General features: G+C 36.4%; 1 protein-coding gene across 2 annotated transcripts in view; it reads left to right on the plus strand.

Annotated features, from left to right (window-relative positions):
* The window catches only part of GXYLT1 (glucoside xylosyltransferase 1), a 77,153-nt gene extending 66,068 nt beyond the window's left edge, over positions 1 to 11,085 (plus strand). For both annotated transcript variants that reach the window (XM_034936020.3, XM_034936021.3), the window contains one exon: positions 4,978 to 11,085. In XM_034936020.3, the coding sequence (XP_034791911.1) occupies positions 4,978 to 5,139 (162 nt within the window). In that variant the 3' untranslated portion in view covers positions 5,140 to 11,085. The remainder of the gene's footprint in view (positions 1 to 4,977) is intronic.
* The last annotated feature ends 4,499 nt before the right edge of the window (positions 11,086 to 15,584 follow it).

A 15,584-nucleotide genomic window follows, 5' to 3' on the forward strand; every position in this document is an offset into this window, starting at 1 on the left:
ATAAAGTTTCTTAAAACATTATGATATTTATTTTGTGATTTTTTTTTTCTTAGCTCATTATTGTTAGCGTTAGTGTATTTTATGTGTGGTCCAAGACAATTCTTCCAATGTGGCCTAGGGAAGCCAAAAGATTGGACACCCCTGCTTTACAGTTTTTTTTCTACAGGTTTTGAATATAACTTAAGTTTATGCTTAAGTATTGTCTTTTTGTTGCTTTTGTAAATAAAGTTTTGTCTTTTAAGCATTTGCTTTATAATGAGTTTGGAAAAAAATTATACTGCCCCTCTCACCCCCATCCCCCAATTGTCTGTTTTCTCTTTTCTTCTTGTTCTTATTATTCCCCTTTTATGTAATTGGGGTGGATTGATGGGGGACATGATTAATACTTCATATACCTCTAGGTGGATGCATGAACCAGATCTCTGTGAATGTTAAGGACCAAGACTTGGGGCAAATCCAGGGGAGGTTTGGATTTATGCTGTTACTTAACAAGCTGTATCACTATCCATGTTAGCTATTTCACTGCTACTAAGGAAGAAGTATTAATACATGTGATCACTCAACTCTCATTTAGATATGCTGTCTGTTCTACTACACTGTTTAATCTTACGTGGGTGGAAACAAAGCAAATAATAGGAGTGCTACTTTAGTTTAAATGTGGGGGTCAGGAGAAAAGCTGATGACCCCCGTTTCCTAGGTTCTCATTATTTGTTATTGACTGAAATCCTCTGGTCTATGTAGCCTCATCAATAGCAGTGAGAATAAAAACACTTCACTATAATCCATGGTGACAGAGATTGTTCTAGAACTGTGAAAGAGTGTCTCAGTTTTGCCTTGAAGGGCCAGGGAATGCCTCCTTGAAGAGGAGGCTTTTGAAGTGGGCCCTGAAGAATGAGTAAGAGTTTTCCAGGTGGGTGGAGGCAGTCTGGGCTGACAACTGCCTGAGAAAAAGGTTCAGAGGCTGTGAAAAGATCCACGGAGAGGTCAGGCATCCATCTGTTCAGTGTGACTGGAGTGATGGATGAAAGTCAGCAGGGGCCGAAATGAAGTGGATGTGGAGGTGGTATGCCATGTTAAGGTGATGATCTGCCATGAAAAGGAATTAAAGTTTTCTCCCAGAAATCTGTTTCTTAAACTTGGTGGTAGACAAAATGCTAACAGCATTGTAGGCTACAGTTCTAGTGTATTATTAGCTAAGTTTCTTGTCTTATAAACTTGACAGATACAGCTTCTAAACAATCAGTTTATCATGGTATGACTATACTCACTGATGAATTATAAAATTTAGTGTTGATGTTCATTTTAATGTAGCGGGCTTTGTATGCCTTCAGAAATTAATACTGTATTTTAATAATGCTTTATTATGGGTTGTCAGAAGGTGATAAAAATGAAGAAAAGTGCTTGTGGGGTTCTGAGACTTTGCAGGATAGAAAAGAAATGCATTCCTATAAAAATGAGATTCCTTTGTTTCCTTTGAGTATTAAAAAAAAATCTACTATTAGAGAATTAAATTTCCCTGGTTTTATTTGATCTTTTCTTTGGTTTATAAGTGTGTACCTTTAAAAATACGAGTAATAGTTTTAAGTTGATTAATTACACTTGATTTTTTTAAAAAAAATCTTATTTTTAAAAGGATTTCAGATGATTAATTATCTTCTGTGTTTGTTTTGGGTCTGTGTTAACTACAGCTTACATTTATTCATTTTTCAACTTAATGAAGTTAATCTGTCTTTTATGGTGCTCCTGCTTAGTGTTTTTATATTTCCTTATCTGTAATTCAGTAAGAAGTGTAATTTTTAAAAGAATTGTATTCAGACAAGGATATTTATGCAAGTTTCAGACAGAGGCTTAGTCATAGCCATGGAATGCAGTGAACAGTATGAATTATAAAGGATGTGAACCATCTTTAAAGTGTGAATTCATGGCTATGTCTACCAGCAAATCTGTTTTTATAGTCCATGCATATTTGTTAAATATTAGTTGTTGAGTGAATAAAAATGTTTAAAAATTGCAAATTCAAAATCAGAACAAAACATTTTATGGCTCTATAAGGTATTTTCTGCATCATGCATTTCATTCTGAATTATATTTCTTGATGTTTTGTGTTAACTTTGATTTACTTTACACCTTGCTTATATTTGCAAAACTCTCTGCAAAGCAGTCTTGAATGTTTTCCTTCCCATAGTACTGACTTGCATATAGTGAACACTTAGGATTTGTTGGATTGAACTGCCATTCTCCTATATTTTCCAAAGATGTACTATTCTTTGAAAATACCTCAAATTGCCTAATTATGGTCATCACAGCTTCACTATTTCATGTCGTTCAACTGACAGTATAAAGCATGAGCTTCCTAAAAATCAGTGTACTGGGCCCTGTGCCACTGAAAAGAGGGAACGATTAACTGTACATGGAAAGGCTTCTCAGAGGAGCTGACATTTGAACTAAGCTGTAAGGATGATGAGTACCAGGCAGAGAAGAAAAGGTAAGGATAAGTCAGGCATAGTATATAGTATAAAAAGAGGTCTGGAGTCAGGTAAGGGCACGTGTGGCCTCTGGGAAAGGGACACCTAGATGTAGGTTATGTACTGTACAAATATGCAGGCACTGCAGATTATGTAAATGGAAGAATGCAGTGTCTTTAGGCTATGTTTATATAGGTGGAAATTTTGGAAATTTATCTTCTTCCTTAGAGGTCAGATTGCTTTTTTCATATGATGGGCAGAAAGAGGTCTAACTAATGAGACACTGTTTTTATTTAAGAAAATATTCATCAAATGGCTTTTTTTTTTTCCAGTGAAGAAGAAAACATTTTTTAACCACAAACACTGGGATTTGAATCACATGAAAACAAAGAAACTTAATCTCGAGTACTACTTACTCCTGGGAATCAATAGTCTTCCTCTATTCTTAAATGCTTTCATTTTATTGTCATATAGTAAAAATAATGATCATAGTAGTTTGGGCTTCCCATAATTTTCTACCACTCAACCAGTTGTTCAAGTGTTTTTTGTGCACATTGAAATATTTCTTGAAAGTATCACTTGATGAAGTTTACCTGCTTCAACCTGGCTACACTTTTAACCCCAAACAAATTTGTGTATCTGTTTACAATACAGCACTTTCCCCAGATTTCCACCATTCATTGAGCTTCGTCCTTCAACAGGATTTTTGAACTGACTTGGCATGGTGTTGTTTGCTCAATGTTTGGATAAGTAGTGCTGTCTGGTGGTTAATTAAGTGCATGGACTTTTGGAGCTAGACTGTTGGGACGGAATCCTAGCTTAACCACTTACTGCATTTATAACTGAGAAAATCCTCTCTCCTTGCCTTAGTTATTTCATTGTCAGATGGAGATAATATTACCTATATTATAAAGTTATTGTGAGGCTTAAATGTGTTAATACATATACAACTCTTTTATATGTATATATATTTTATTATACTTTAAGTTCTAGGGTACATATGCACAACGTGCAGGTTTGTTACATATGTATACATGTGCCATGTTGGTGTGCTGCACCCATTAACTCGTCATTTACATTAGGTATGTCTCCTAATGCTATCCCTCCCCCTTCCCCCACCCCACAACAGTCCCCGATGTGTGATGTTCCCCTTCCTGTGTCCATGTGTTCTCATTGTTCAGTTCTCACCTATGAATGAGAACATGCAGTCATATACAACTCTTAGAATGGTGCCTGGCATGTAGGTAGCAAGCACTCTGTGTGCTATTGTTATTTTTATTACATTGTTCCTGGCTAAGTTTCCCCATCTCTTTTTAAAACTTTTATCTTCAAAACAATTTTAGACGTTTATCTTGAGTATGTGTGATTGATTTTTAAAAATCACTCCAAGGGTGATGGTTTTATGCAGTTAATGCTTACAGTTTTTCTTGCTCAAAAGATGCCAAAGTTTAGGATCTCTTTGCATCTCTACAGTGACAAAACCCATGTTTTAAACAAACATCCAAGTTCATCCTCTTCTCTGTAGATTGACTGCAGCTTCCTGCAGACTCACTAAGTGTGCTTGGGGTGGTTCTTTTATTTCCTCTCCCTCAGCGTGCTAGTGAACCTCAGGGATAACCTGGGAGATTTCTGGTTCTGAATTTCCTTTGTGATTTTGCATTTTTCACCAACTTCAACTTCCATATAAAATGTTCTACTTTTAAGCCCCATCCATCTTTCTAATTGAAAATACACCTAGTTGAAAATACTAAATCACAAAATACCTGGTTGAAAATACAAAGATTACTTATTATTTCCACTTTACTACCACAGCCTTTTCCAAAATTTATTTCTCGATATTAGTATATTTTATAGTAAAAGAAGGACTCTAGCCAAAAATATGTCTTGGGACAAACAGGTCAGACAACACTCAACAGATTTATTTTCTGTTTTACTTTTTAGACTTTTTCCTGTGCTAGTCTGAATCCCCATGAAGAGTGCCTAATATTTAGCAGTTTTCAAATGTGTTTATTGTTGGGATCCTTCTGTGCAGTTAGGGTTCTGTGGGACATGCTGAACTATGTTATCATCTTACATTCCTCCCACCATATGCCTTTACTTCATTTCCTTCCATTCCAGCCTCAGCAGTATTATTGCCAGAGTGGTTTTTAAAAGGTGGGACGCGGGTGTGGTGTGTGGTAAAGCTCTTCTTTTAGCCAGTCCACCTTTTATTAGTTTCACCGAGATACTCGTAGGGCTTTTGGTTGTCTTCTTAACCAGTATTTCAGTCTTCTCTGCCCTTGCGCATGTTCTCCAGGATTCCCCCGGAGATTTACCATGGCTGTCTTTCTTTAATGGGAGATAATAGTTCTGTCTAATTTATTGAAAATATTTGTTAAACATCTAATTTCTGTGAGACGTTAAATGGAGATCGTTCATATTAAACTGATTGAAGAAGTTTGGAAAATAATTGAATTTATATATGTACCTTTGCCTTTTAAATTTTTTATTTTTTAAAATTTTCTTTCTCTAGTGTTCTTTTGAAGATGACAACATCCGTTCCTTATTAAAACCTTTAGAACTGGAACTACAAAAAACAGTGCATACATACTGTGGAAAAATTTACAAAATATTTATCAAACAACTAGCAAAAAGTGTAAGAGATCGTTATGCCAGATCACCAAAGGAAAAGTGATTCTTGGTGACTGCTTAATCAAATGGATGAAAACAAAGAATCAGAAGATAAGTGTGAAGGAATCGTCTTGGATGAAGTATTCAGGAAGGAATTACTCATCTCCAGAATAATTTTTTTTTTCCTAAAGAAGTTAAGTAAGCAGTATTTTCAGGTAATGAAGAATAAGTTAAAATCTTGGGCCTCAACATTGAACATTTTTATCTCTGATGTTTTGTAATGTTACTTGCTATCATTCCAGTATTGATGAAAATACTATTGAATGGGTTTAACCTGCAGATTTCTGTTGACTCATACTCTCAAGAGTGGTAGGGGTGTGTAGATGGAGAAAATGTACCTCAAACAGTGCCAACACTCAAGACTGTGAGTAGAGCAATAATTTTATGTCAGCACTAACCTCACTTTAAATGTGTGAGAAAAAAGTTTGTTTACAGGAGCAGAAACAGTTCTGTTTCTAAAGAAATGTGATGTAACTGATGTAACCATTGACAATCTATGTGTGCCTTTATACATTTCATCTCTGTTTTAAAATATTTTTATGACAATCATGTTTAAAATTATTTTTAGATTACAAGTAAGCTGCATGTTAAAAATTGAGCTGTGTAAGGTAGAGGAAAAATAGTGAAAACTTTGGGATTTTAATCTGTGTGTGCGTGTTTGTGTGTGAGAGAGAGTGAGAAATGTAATGTTTCATTTTGTATGCATTAAACTGTCTTGCCAAAACTCAGATCTAAGATTGTTAAATAGATATTTGGGGAATTTTTTTTAAATCACTTTAAATGAAAAACGTCAGCTTTACTGGGCATTCTGGAAGCAAAATATATTATGCTGATGGTAAAGTGAGAACCTTAAGAGTATACTCATGATGGTGGAAAGTGTGATGGACCAAAATGCATAAGCTATATACTTCCTGTGAGTAGTAATTTTAGTTACAATGGAGTAGAAAAATGTGGTCCATTTAAACTTGTCTTCTACCTCATAACGGCCTTGCAAGATACTTTTGAAGAAGCAAATGTCTAGAGCCTTACTTTAAGTAAGTTAAACAACTTAAGTGGATTATTTGGAATAAGATTGTTACATCCAGCTGTAGAAAATGTGGTTTTAATTGGGTTGGTGTGCATATCTTCCTTTTTTGAATATCACCTAAGACAGTTAATTTTTTTAAATCTTGAGAAATTACTTCTTTGGCATTCTTGACCTGTTAGCTAATATAACTATAGATTCTGAATACTTAGCATATACTATGCTGGGGCACATATCTTATTTTACCAACAATATGATTATCTATATGGTTATCTTCTTTTTCTCCCTGATATTTTAATGCTCAAGTAGAAAATGGAAAATCATGAAGGAAAAATATAACCTGTGAAAATTGTGGCAGTTAGCTTTGTGAAGACACAGTGACCTCTGTGGAGACATGGAATATGCAGAAAGAGATGGTTAGTACAGTTGTTCTGTCGTCTGCAGTTCAGTCAGGGACAAATTGAGAGAGGAAAGTTTAAGCAGGGTGCATTAGAAGTTAATAACCAGTCCAGCATTCTTAGAACAGATGGGTTTAGAGAACACGAGTTGTAGTTCCTTGGCAGAATGCCATGGTGAATATAAGAAACTGTGAAATTGAGCTTACTGAGTAGAAAATGAGAATACTAAAAATGTGAAGTTTGGAGGGTATGTATTAGATCATTTCTAATGGTCCTCAAATAATGATCATTGCCTGCCTGACTATATAAGATTCTTGTTGGGAGCTTAAGAATAGATTCCTGAGCTAGGCCTTTGGAGACTCTGGCATGCTGTGTCTAGGAGGGAGTCTGTAAAACAATTTTTAATGAAGAAATTTAAAAATTACACAAAACTAGAATAGTGCATTGGTACTCAACATCCAGATCTGACACTTATCACTATCTTACCATGTTTGCTTCATTTGTCATTTTTTTGTTTGCTTAAGTATCTTAAAATCCCAGACATCGTGTTATTTCACTGCCGTGAACACTTTGGGTAGATACCACGATATCACACCTAACAAAGGCAGCAGCAGTCCTTCGGCTTCATCTCATAGCCAGTCCTTAAGCAAATTTCCCTGATTATCTCAAAAATCATCTTCTAGTTGGTTTGTTAGAATCAACAGAATATAAGTCACATGATGATTTTGTTTTTAACAATCACCTCAGATAACTTTGATGTTAGCTACTTTGGGAACCACTGGAAATTATTTTGCCAACTTGAAAGTTCAAGTTAGGATACCACAATTCTTGGCACGTTTGGTGGATTATAAATGTGATTTTGAAATATTAGAGGAAGCATTTGGGGTTAATGACAGGATATGAATTTATATTAGTAAGTTTGATAAGATAAAATTTCCTCAGTGAACGGAGAATCTCAGCCCCATGGGCTCTAATTGATTGGGACTTGTGTAGAGCGTGGTCACAGTTTAATCCAACTGGACTGTATGCTGTGGTCTCACTCATGTTGTGGCTTATTTACACTGTCGCACACTCTGCATTGTGTATCAGTTGGAAGGTTCTTCATCTGGTTTATTTAGACCTGACCTAATTGATCATTTTACCATAAATTGAATTATAGTGAAAACTGTCTTTTAGGTACTGTTTCTACCTAAAGTTAAAGGTATCACAAAATATGTATAATAATTTTTAAATGAATTTTCTGAATTTATCTTTAGACAAGGTAATTCTTTTGAATTCTAAAGAAATGCAGTTCTTGGAGTTGATGAGAGGTTAAATTATAGATGGACAACTTAGAGAACGTATTCCATCTTCATATAAATGGTCTTTTATAAAACATAGTGTATCTATGCAGTTTATATAAACTACATGATTTATTATTTGAGTCTATGTATTCTGACCTCAGAACTATCTCTGGGCTACAGTATTACCAAAGTGGGATGCCTTTAAAATGCAGTCAAACTTCATTTGTATGAAGTAGGAAAGAACTTGGGAAACCTTTAAAAATATATATTGCGATTTACGCTTTAAGAAAATGCATACTTTTGTCTAATGAAGAGTAGTTCATAATATATAAGGGTTTTAAGGCCCTGAAATAACATTAGTGCTTACTCATTGCTCTCTCATCTTGCCTCCAGTCAGATGTTATTGGTATAGTGAAAAGAAGACCAGATTTTGAACTAGATCTGGATTCTCTTTTTAGTAACTCAGGCATGTTATTTAACCTTCTCTGTGCCTTAGGTTTTTAAGTACAATCAGTGTACCCTTCAAACCTCACAAGATGAAACTCAGAAGAGATAATGGATTTGGAAGCATTTTGCGTGGCTTATATTATGCCACGCCAGTGTTACTGTTGAAGTTCTATTTTGTTCTGTTGTTTTCTGTACAGAGCGTTCAGTTTACTCAGGCTGAATGTTTTCTGACATATATCTCCAGTATGAATTTGTTTATGTAAGGAAGAGTTTTTCAGGAAGAGAAAGTAGAGAAGAAAAGAATGATGTAACTAAATCAAAAAAGAAGGAAAAGAGAGGAAGTGAGAAAAGGGGTGAGGAAAGAGAAAGGAGTAAGAATGGGAATGGCAAAGGGCAGAGTAAGAGAAAAGATGGAATGAGTGTATGGAAAATTGAGAAGTAGAGATGGAGAGAAATGGTGTGGAAACATTTACTTTTTGAGTTGTAGCCCTCACACTACATCAGTTTGCTTGCCTGGGCTCTCTGGGGTCAGGAAAGGTGCTGACTTCCATGGAATGGGGCAGCAGGGCCTGCTGTATTTGGTTTGTTAGTACTAGAGTTGTTTCCCAATCACCCTGCTCACTGATCATTTAGTGCCAATTCAACATTTTATGTCTTTTTTTTTTTAGTGGATCCCAGTTTGTGAGCTAGGACCTGTGGAAATACAAGTATCTTCCTTTTTAACTTTATTGTTTTAGCCATCCCAAGTGTTAGACTGCAAGACTAACTACATATTCCCCAGTGGAGGTTGGAAGTGGAGGGGACTGCTTCATTAGGTCTGAAGGGGGCCAAGGAATGTGTTGCAGCAGTTTTCCCAGATGATACTGACGAGAGGCCAGGTTTGGGAATCACTGCCCTGCCTTGGATGGCAAATTAAGCAATAAATTACACCTATTTATTCCTTAGTCGGGATACTTTCAGTTGAACCATTCTGAGTAGATTTAAGAGAACAAAAGACAGCAGAAATACCTTAAAAGATATTATTGGTTGTCTTATTTTTCAGATATTTGTATTTAATAAATACCTTAGTAGTAGTCAGAACCTCTTTGAGATGTTTTTAGAAAGACCACTGATTTGTTTTTTAAAATAATTTTTTTGGTTCCTTAGAGTAGAGAAGAAAAGTAGGGGTGCAATATGTCAGGTGTGGGGCCAGTTATCCATTTATTAAATGCAATTTCAAGTGTCTTAAAACAATAATTGCCTTATTGCATTTTAATATTTAATAAAGTAGATTAAATAAAGATTTGTATTATAACAGTTATTCTTTTATACATTGCCAAAGCAACCCTTTTTTGCCTATTAAAATCAGGCTAAACTGTTCTGATGTTGTTTCTTAATTCATTAAACATGAAACTAGGTTTTACCAACTAAATTATATAAAGACAGAAGTCTAAAAATGGTACAAGAAAATTTTTTTTAAAAAATTAATGTGTTATTCAAATATCCAGCAATTAAAGACTCATGAGAAAAGCAGAATAGCATATTAGATGTAACAGTTTAAAATGGATTGCAAATCAATGTCAGACTTAAATAGAAAATATTTATTATCACCTCCTTTCTACCAATAATTTCAGATGTTTAATGGGACTTTGAAAAGATAGGAAAAAATAGAAATGAAAATTTATCTCACCTTTAATACTGTGAATACTATTTGGAGGGTCCCTGGTCAGACATTTAAATATCAAACTTAAGAACTGACATGGAGCCTTTGATTAGTTTATATACAAGATCTGAATATTTACACACATAGCACACTATAGCAACCTCTTGTAAAAAATCATGAAGATAGAATGCAACAGTGTATATTCTATTAAAAAGTAAATTGGCTGGGTGTGGTGGCTCATGCATGTAATCCCAGCACTTTGGGAGGCCGAGGCAGGAGGATCGCTTGAGCCCAAGAGTTTGAGACCAGCCTAGGTGACAAAGTGAGACCCCATCTCTACAAAAAAATTAAAAAATTATCCAGATGTGGTGGTGTTTGCCTGCGGTCCTAGCTACACAGGAAGTTGAGGCAGGAGGATTGCTTGAGTGCAAGAGTTTGAGGCTGCAGAGAGCCAAGATTGCAGCATTGCACTCCAGCCTGGGTGACAGAGCGAGACCCTGTCTCAAAAAATAAAGGAAATTGGCTTTGACTATGAAAAACAGCCATTTTCAACCTTTTAATAAAACCTCTTCAGGGAATATTGGAATATTATTTTTGTCAGGCAAAAATAATCCAGGGCTTGAGCATTGCTGTAGAATATGTTATCTGTTCAAAACTTAGCAGAGCACGCATGCATCACATGCATTGTCATCAGTATTTGAGAGCTGAACCAATGGTTTTTGATGGTTGCCGTAACAGAAGATCTGTGAAGAGGATGGTGGTTTGCACCTGTTCCTGAAGTCAAACTGGAAAAGGTTGCAGGTATTTCAATTTTCTCAATCATTTTGCATAAATGTATTAATATTTTGAGTAGTAATAGTTCTAAACCTGCAGGAAGGCATCATTGTATACTGTGGTATGTAGAGAATACTACTCTTATACTGCTCTTTATCTTAAAATGTTTTGATATACTGTGAATATCTTCCTCTAAGTATTTGGTGTATTTTGACAGTTATTAAAGGAGAATATAAAATTAAAGATTCTGGTCTAAACTAAGAATAATGGAAAGTTGCTTCGTCCTGCCTTAGAGGAGTTTTCAGTTCATCCTCTTCTTGAGAAACTATGTGTTGCTGTTACTAAATAAACATTTACTCAATAAACGTTTTATTTCCTCAAATTATATGTCTGGATTATTTTAGCAATCAAAAACAATTGTAGAATCTTTGGGATTGAGGTGCTTGAGAACCAGGAGTCTAGGTGGAGGACAGTTCCTAGATTGGCTAATTCAGCAGCTGAACAGTGTCATCAAAAGCCTTAGTACCTTCTGCCTTTCATTGCCATTCTTAACAAGTGAGTCTGATGTCTCCCCTTATGGCTCCAAAGTGACCACAAAGGTTCCAGGTGGTGGATGATAAGAGGCTGAAATATCTTTTTTTTTTTCTTTTTTATAAGAGGAAGGTTTCACCTGCCCCCATTCACTTGCTCTCATGGCCACAGCAAAATGTGTTATTATCTCCAAAGCAATCACTTTTCAAAGGGAATAAAGCTCCTATGATTGGCTCAGACCATGAAGATCTGCCCTTGAAATTAAAAATGATCTCCCCTTGAATAGCTGCTCGGAAAAAGGGGAACAACTTCCAGGTTCTGGATGAAGTTAGTGGGTAGGAGTTTGTAGGGAGTTTGGAAGATAGCTGCTCGGTGGGCAACAGACCATGTGTTGTTTTACTGACCCAAGTATTTCCTATAATTGTCAGTCGGGTCAAATTTCAGATCTAGAGAAGAGCACCCTTTTCCATCACAGGAACTAGTTTTGCTTTTAAAAGTCTCTGTAGGCCGGGCATGGTGGCTCACGCCTGTAATTCCAGCACTCTGGGAGGCTGAGGCAGGTGGATCACAAGGTCAGGAGATCAAGACCATCCTGGCCAACATGGTGAAACCCCGTCTATACTAAAAATACAGATTAACCAGGCGTGGTGGCATGTGCCTGTAGTCCCAGCTACTCAGGAGGCTGAGGCGGGGGAATAGCTTGAACCTGGAAGGCAGAGGTTGCGGTGAGCCGAGATCACGCCACTGCACTCCAGCCTGGCGACAGAGCAAGACTCTGTCTCAAAAAAAAGTCTAAGGCCAGGCAAGGTGGCTCACACCTGTAATCCTAGGACTTCGAGAGGTTTGAGGTGGGAGGATCGCTTGAGCCCTGGAGTTTGAGACCAGCCTGGGCATCATAGTGAGACCTCCCTCTGTACAAAAAATATAAAAATTAGCCCGGTGTGGTGGCACACGCCTGTGGTCCCAGCTACTTGGGAGGCTGAGGCAGGAGAATTGCTTGAACCCAGGAGGTGGAGGTTGCAGTGAGCCGAGATCATGCCACTGCACTCCAGCCTGGGCTACAGAGCCGGACCCTGTCTCAACTAAGATGAGAATCATGTGTACTAAAGAAAATTTAATAAATAAGTCTCTGAAATGTTACAGTCGAACAGTTTTCAGTTTTGTATATTTTAATTTTTATACTTTTTTTTGTCGCAATCATAAAAGGTTTTAAAAGATTGTGGAGATGATGGCTTCTGAGGAAAGTTTAAAAGTTCCTTTAAATTTGTGATGAAAATGTATTTATTGGCAATCTTTGTCGTGTTTTTAAAATTCTTTTTGTAAATTAAAAAATGTCCCAATTGAAACAATAAAAAAATACAGAAGAGTTAAAAGTGTATTATGTGAAATATGAAAGAACTTCCTCACCATCTACAACTAAAAAACACTTGGTATCTTTCTTCCCAGTCTTGTGCTATGCACATGTACCTACAGGAACACACAAATGTGGCTGTAAAATAGTTTCTGCTTTATGCACTATTCTATAACTTGCCTTTTTTCACATCATCTATGACATCTTAATACATTAGATTAATCTCATTCTTCATAGCTGTGATTATTGTATAGTAGTGTCCTTAAGTAGAGATGACGACACATTTCTGAAGTACAAAAGTGTAAGTAAATGAGTTTTAACTTGATAGGGGAAGTAGAAACCAACGAGTTTCTCATTTTTTGCTTAAATGTGATTTAACTTAAGGAACATTAATTTAGAGTAAAACTGTAGTGTAAGCATCAAAATAAATGTTCGATTTTTTAAAATTAAAAGTGAAATTTTCTACAGTTTGATACATACTAATAGGTTGGTGCAAAAGTTATTTATTTTGCCATTTTAATGTTTAATGGCAAAAACCGCAGTTACTTTTGCACCAACCTAGTAGGTAGCAATACCTGATTTTGTGAAACTGGTGTGGCTGATAAATGTTACTTCAAGGTTCTTTTACATATATGTTTTTTAAATATTTTGAACAGTTTAAAAACTATTTGTGGTCTAGATGTGGTAGCTCATGCCTGTAATCCCAAGCACTGAGGCAGGAGGATTGCTTGAGGCTAGGAGTTTGAGACTAGCCTGGGCAGCAAAGTGAGATCCCATCTCTATAAAAAATGTTTTAAATGAGCTGGGTATGGTGGCTTGCACCTGTAATCCCAGCTACTCCAGAGGCTGGGGCAGGAGGATTGCTTAAGCCCAGGAGTTTGAGGCTGCCGTGAGCTGTGATCATGCCACTGCACTCCAGCCTGGGCAACAGAGTGAGATCCTGTCTCCTTTTAGATAGATAGATGATAGATAGATAGATAGATAGATAAGATAAGATAGATAAGTAGAGAAAATTAACAAAAATTGACCACCAAATGTGCCTGTGCTTTGCCCACTGTTCTTTAACATTTAAAATATATTAAGAGAGTCACTTGACTGGTTAAAAGATATTTTCAATATATAAAAAATATATATGTATATTCAAAATTAATTTCAGAAACATGTTTTATTTAACCCAGTATATCTAACCTATCATATGGACATGCCAGTATAAAGTTAGGTATTTCATATTTTTTCCCCATACCAACCACCTATTTTTCACTTACAGTGCACTTCTCAATTTGAACTTGCCACAGTTCAAGTATTCAATGACCACTTGTGGCTGGTGGCTATCATATTGGACCATGCCTCTCTAGAATGTAAACTCTCAAAGCAGACACCATTTCTGTTTTTACTATAGTATCTATCACCTAGTACCCTGACCACAGTACTGTACATGGTAAACACTAACATTTGAATTTTAATTGAGAAGTGTTAGAATTTTTTTGTGAGTTTGGAAGAGTTTGAAGTCTAGCCATTTAAAAAACAAAGACATGAAGTAAAATGCTTCAAAAGATGCCCATCCTCACTGATAGCGAAATAAACCAGAAGAGTTTCATTTTTTTTAAAATTGTAATGAGTGGACCTTGTATTTTTTAATGTGAGAAAGCTCAATACTGAAAAGTTACGGTGAATCTACTATGCAGGAACTACAGATGGAAATGTAAGATTGGTATGATTTATGTACCCTTTTAGTTCACTTTTTGGAATTATTGATGATTCACGCATGTAACATTAATCTCAAATCTGTAGTAAACATGGGAACAACCTAAATGTCCAGAGGTAGGGCAATTGTTAGGAAATGATAACATTTTTCTAGGTCAGTGGTTCTTACCTGGAGGCAGTTTTGGTCCCCAGGAGACATAAGACAATGTCTGGAGACATGATTTTGGCAAACACAACTATACAGGTGGGAGGAAGGAAAAGGGTGAGTACTACTGGCATCTAGGGGGTAGAGGCCAGGAATGCTGCCAAATAACTTATTTGTTGGACAGTCCCCCACAACTAAGAATTAGCTAATCCAGAATGTCAATGCCACTGTTAAGAAACTGGGATACGGGTAAATAATTGCAAGACGTTACTTGATACAGATAAGCACAGGAGGCCATAGCCACACAGGGAAGTCAAGCTGCTCTTGAGGCATAAGAAATGTTTCCCAGAGGAAATCACATCTGTACTGAAATCAAAAGGAAAAGTAAGGGCTAGGCAAGAAGGGTGAGGAAGAACTTTCATTTATTTGTTTCTTACGGTTTAAGTTCAGGGATACATGTGCAGAATGTGAAGTTTTGTTACATGGGTATACATGTGCCATGGTGGTTTGCTGCACCCATCAACCCGTCATCTACATTAGGTATTTCTCCTAAAGCTATCCCTCTCCTAGCCCCCCACCCCACGACAAGACCCTGTGTGTGAGGTTCCCCTCCATGTGTCCATGTGTTCAACCATTGTGGAAGAAAGTGAGGCGATTCCTCAAGGATCTAGAACCTGAAATATCATTTGACCCAGCAGTCCCATTACTGGGCATATACCGAAAAGATTATAAATCATTTTTTAAATATACATGCACATGTATGCTTATTGCAGCACTATTCACGATAGCAAAGACTTGGAACAACCCAAATGCCCATCAATGATAGACTGGATAAAGAAAATGTGGCACATATACACCATGGAATATAGCCATAAAGAAGGATGAATTCATGTCCTTTGCAGGGACGTTGATGAATCTGGAAACCATCATTCTTAGCAAACTAAACACGAACAGAAAACCAAACACCGCATGTTCTTACTCATAGGTGGAAATGGAACAATGAGGAAGAATTTTCTAAGCAGAAGGTTTAACTGCAAATCCCCAGATGAGAAAGATTAACATGAGTTCTGGAAACTAGAATTAATTTGGAATGTCTTTATCCTGTTTTCCACAGCCATCAGCCTAGATCAATCTAGGTAAGCTGTCTCAA

Source organism: Pan paniscus, chromosome 10, assembly GCF_029289425.2.
Source record: "Pan paniscus chromosome 10, NHGRI_mPanPan1-v2.0_pri, whole genome shotgun sequence".
Classification (NCBI taxonomy): domain Eukaryota; kingdom Metazoa; phylum Chordata; class Mammalia; order Primates; family Hominidae; genus Pan; species Pan paniscus.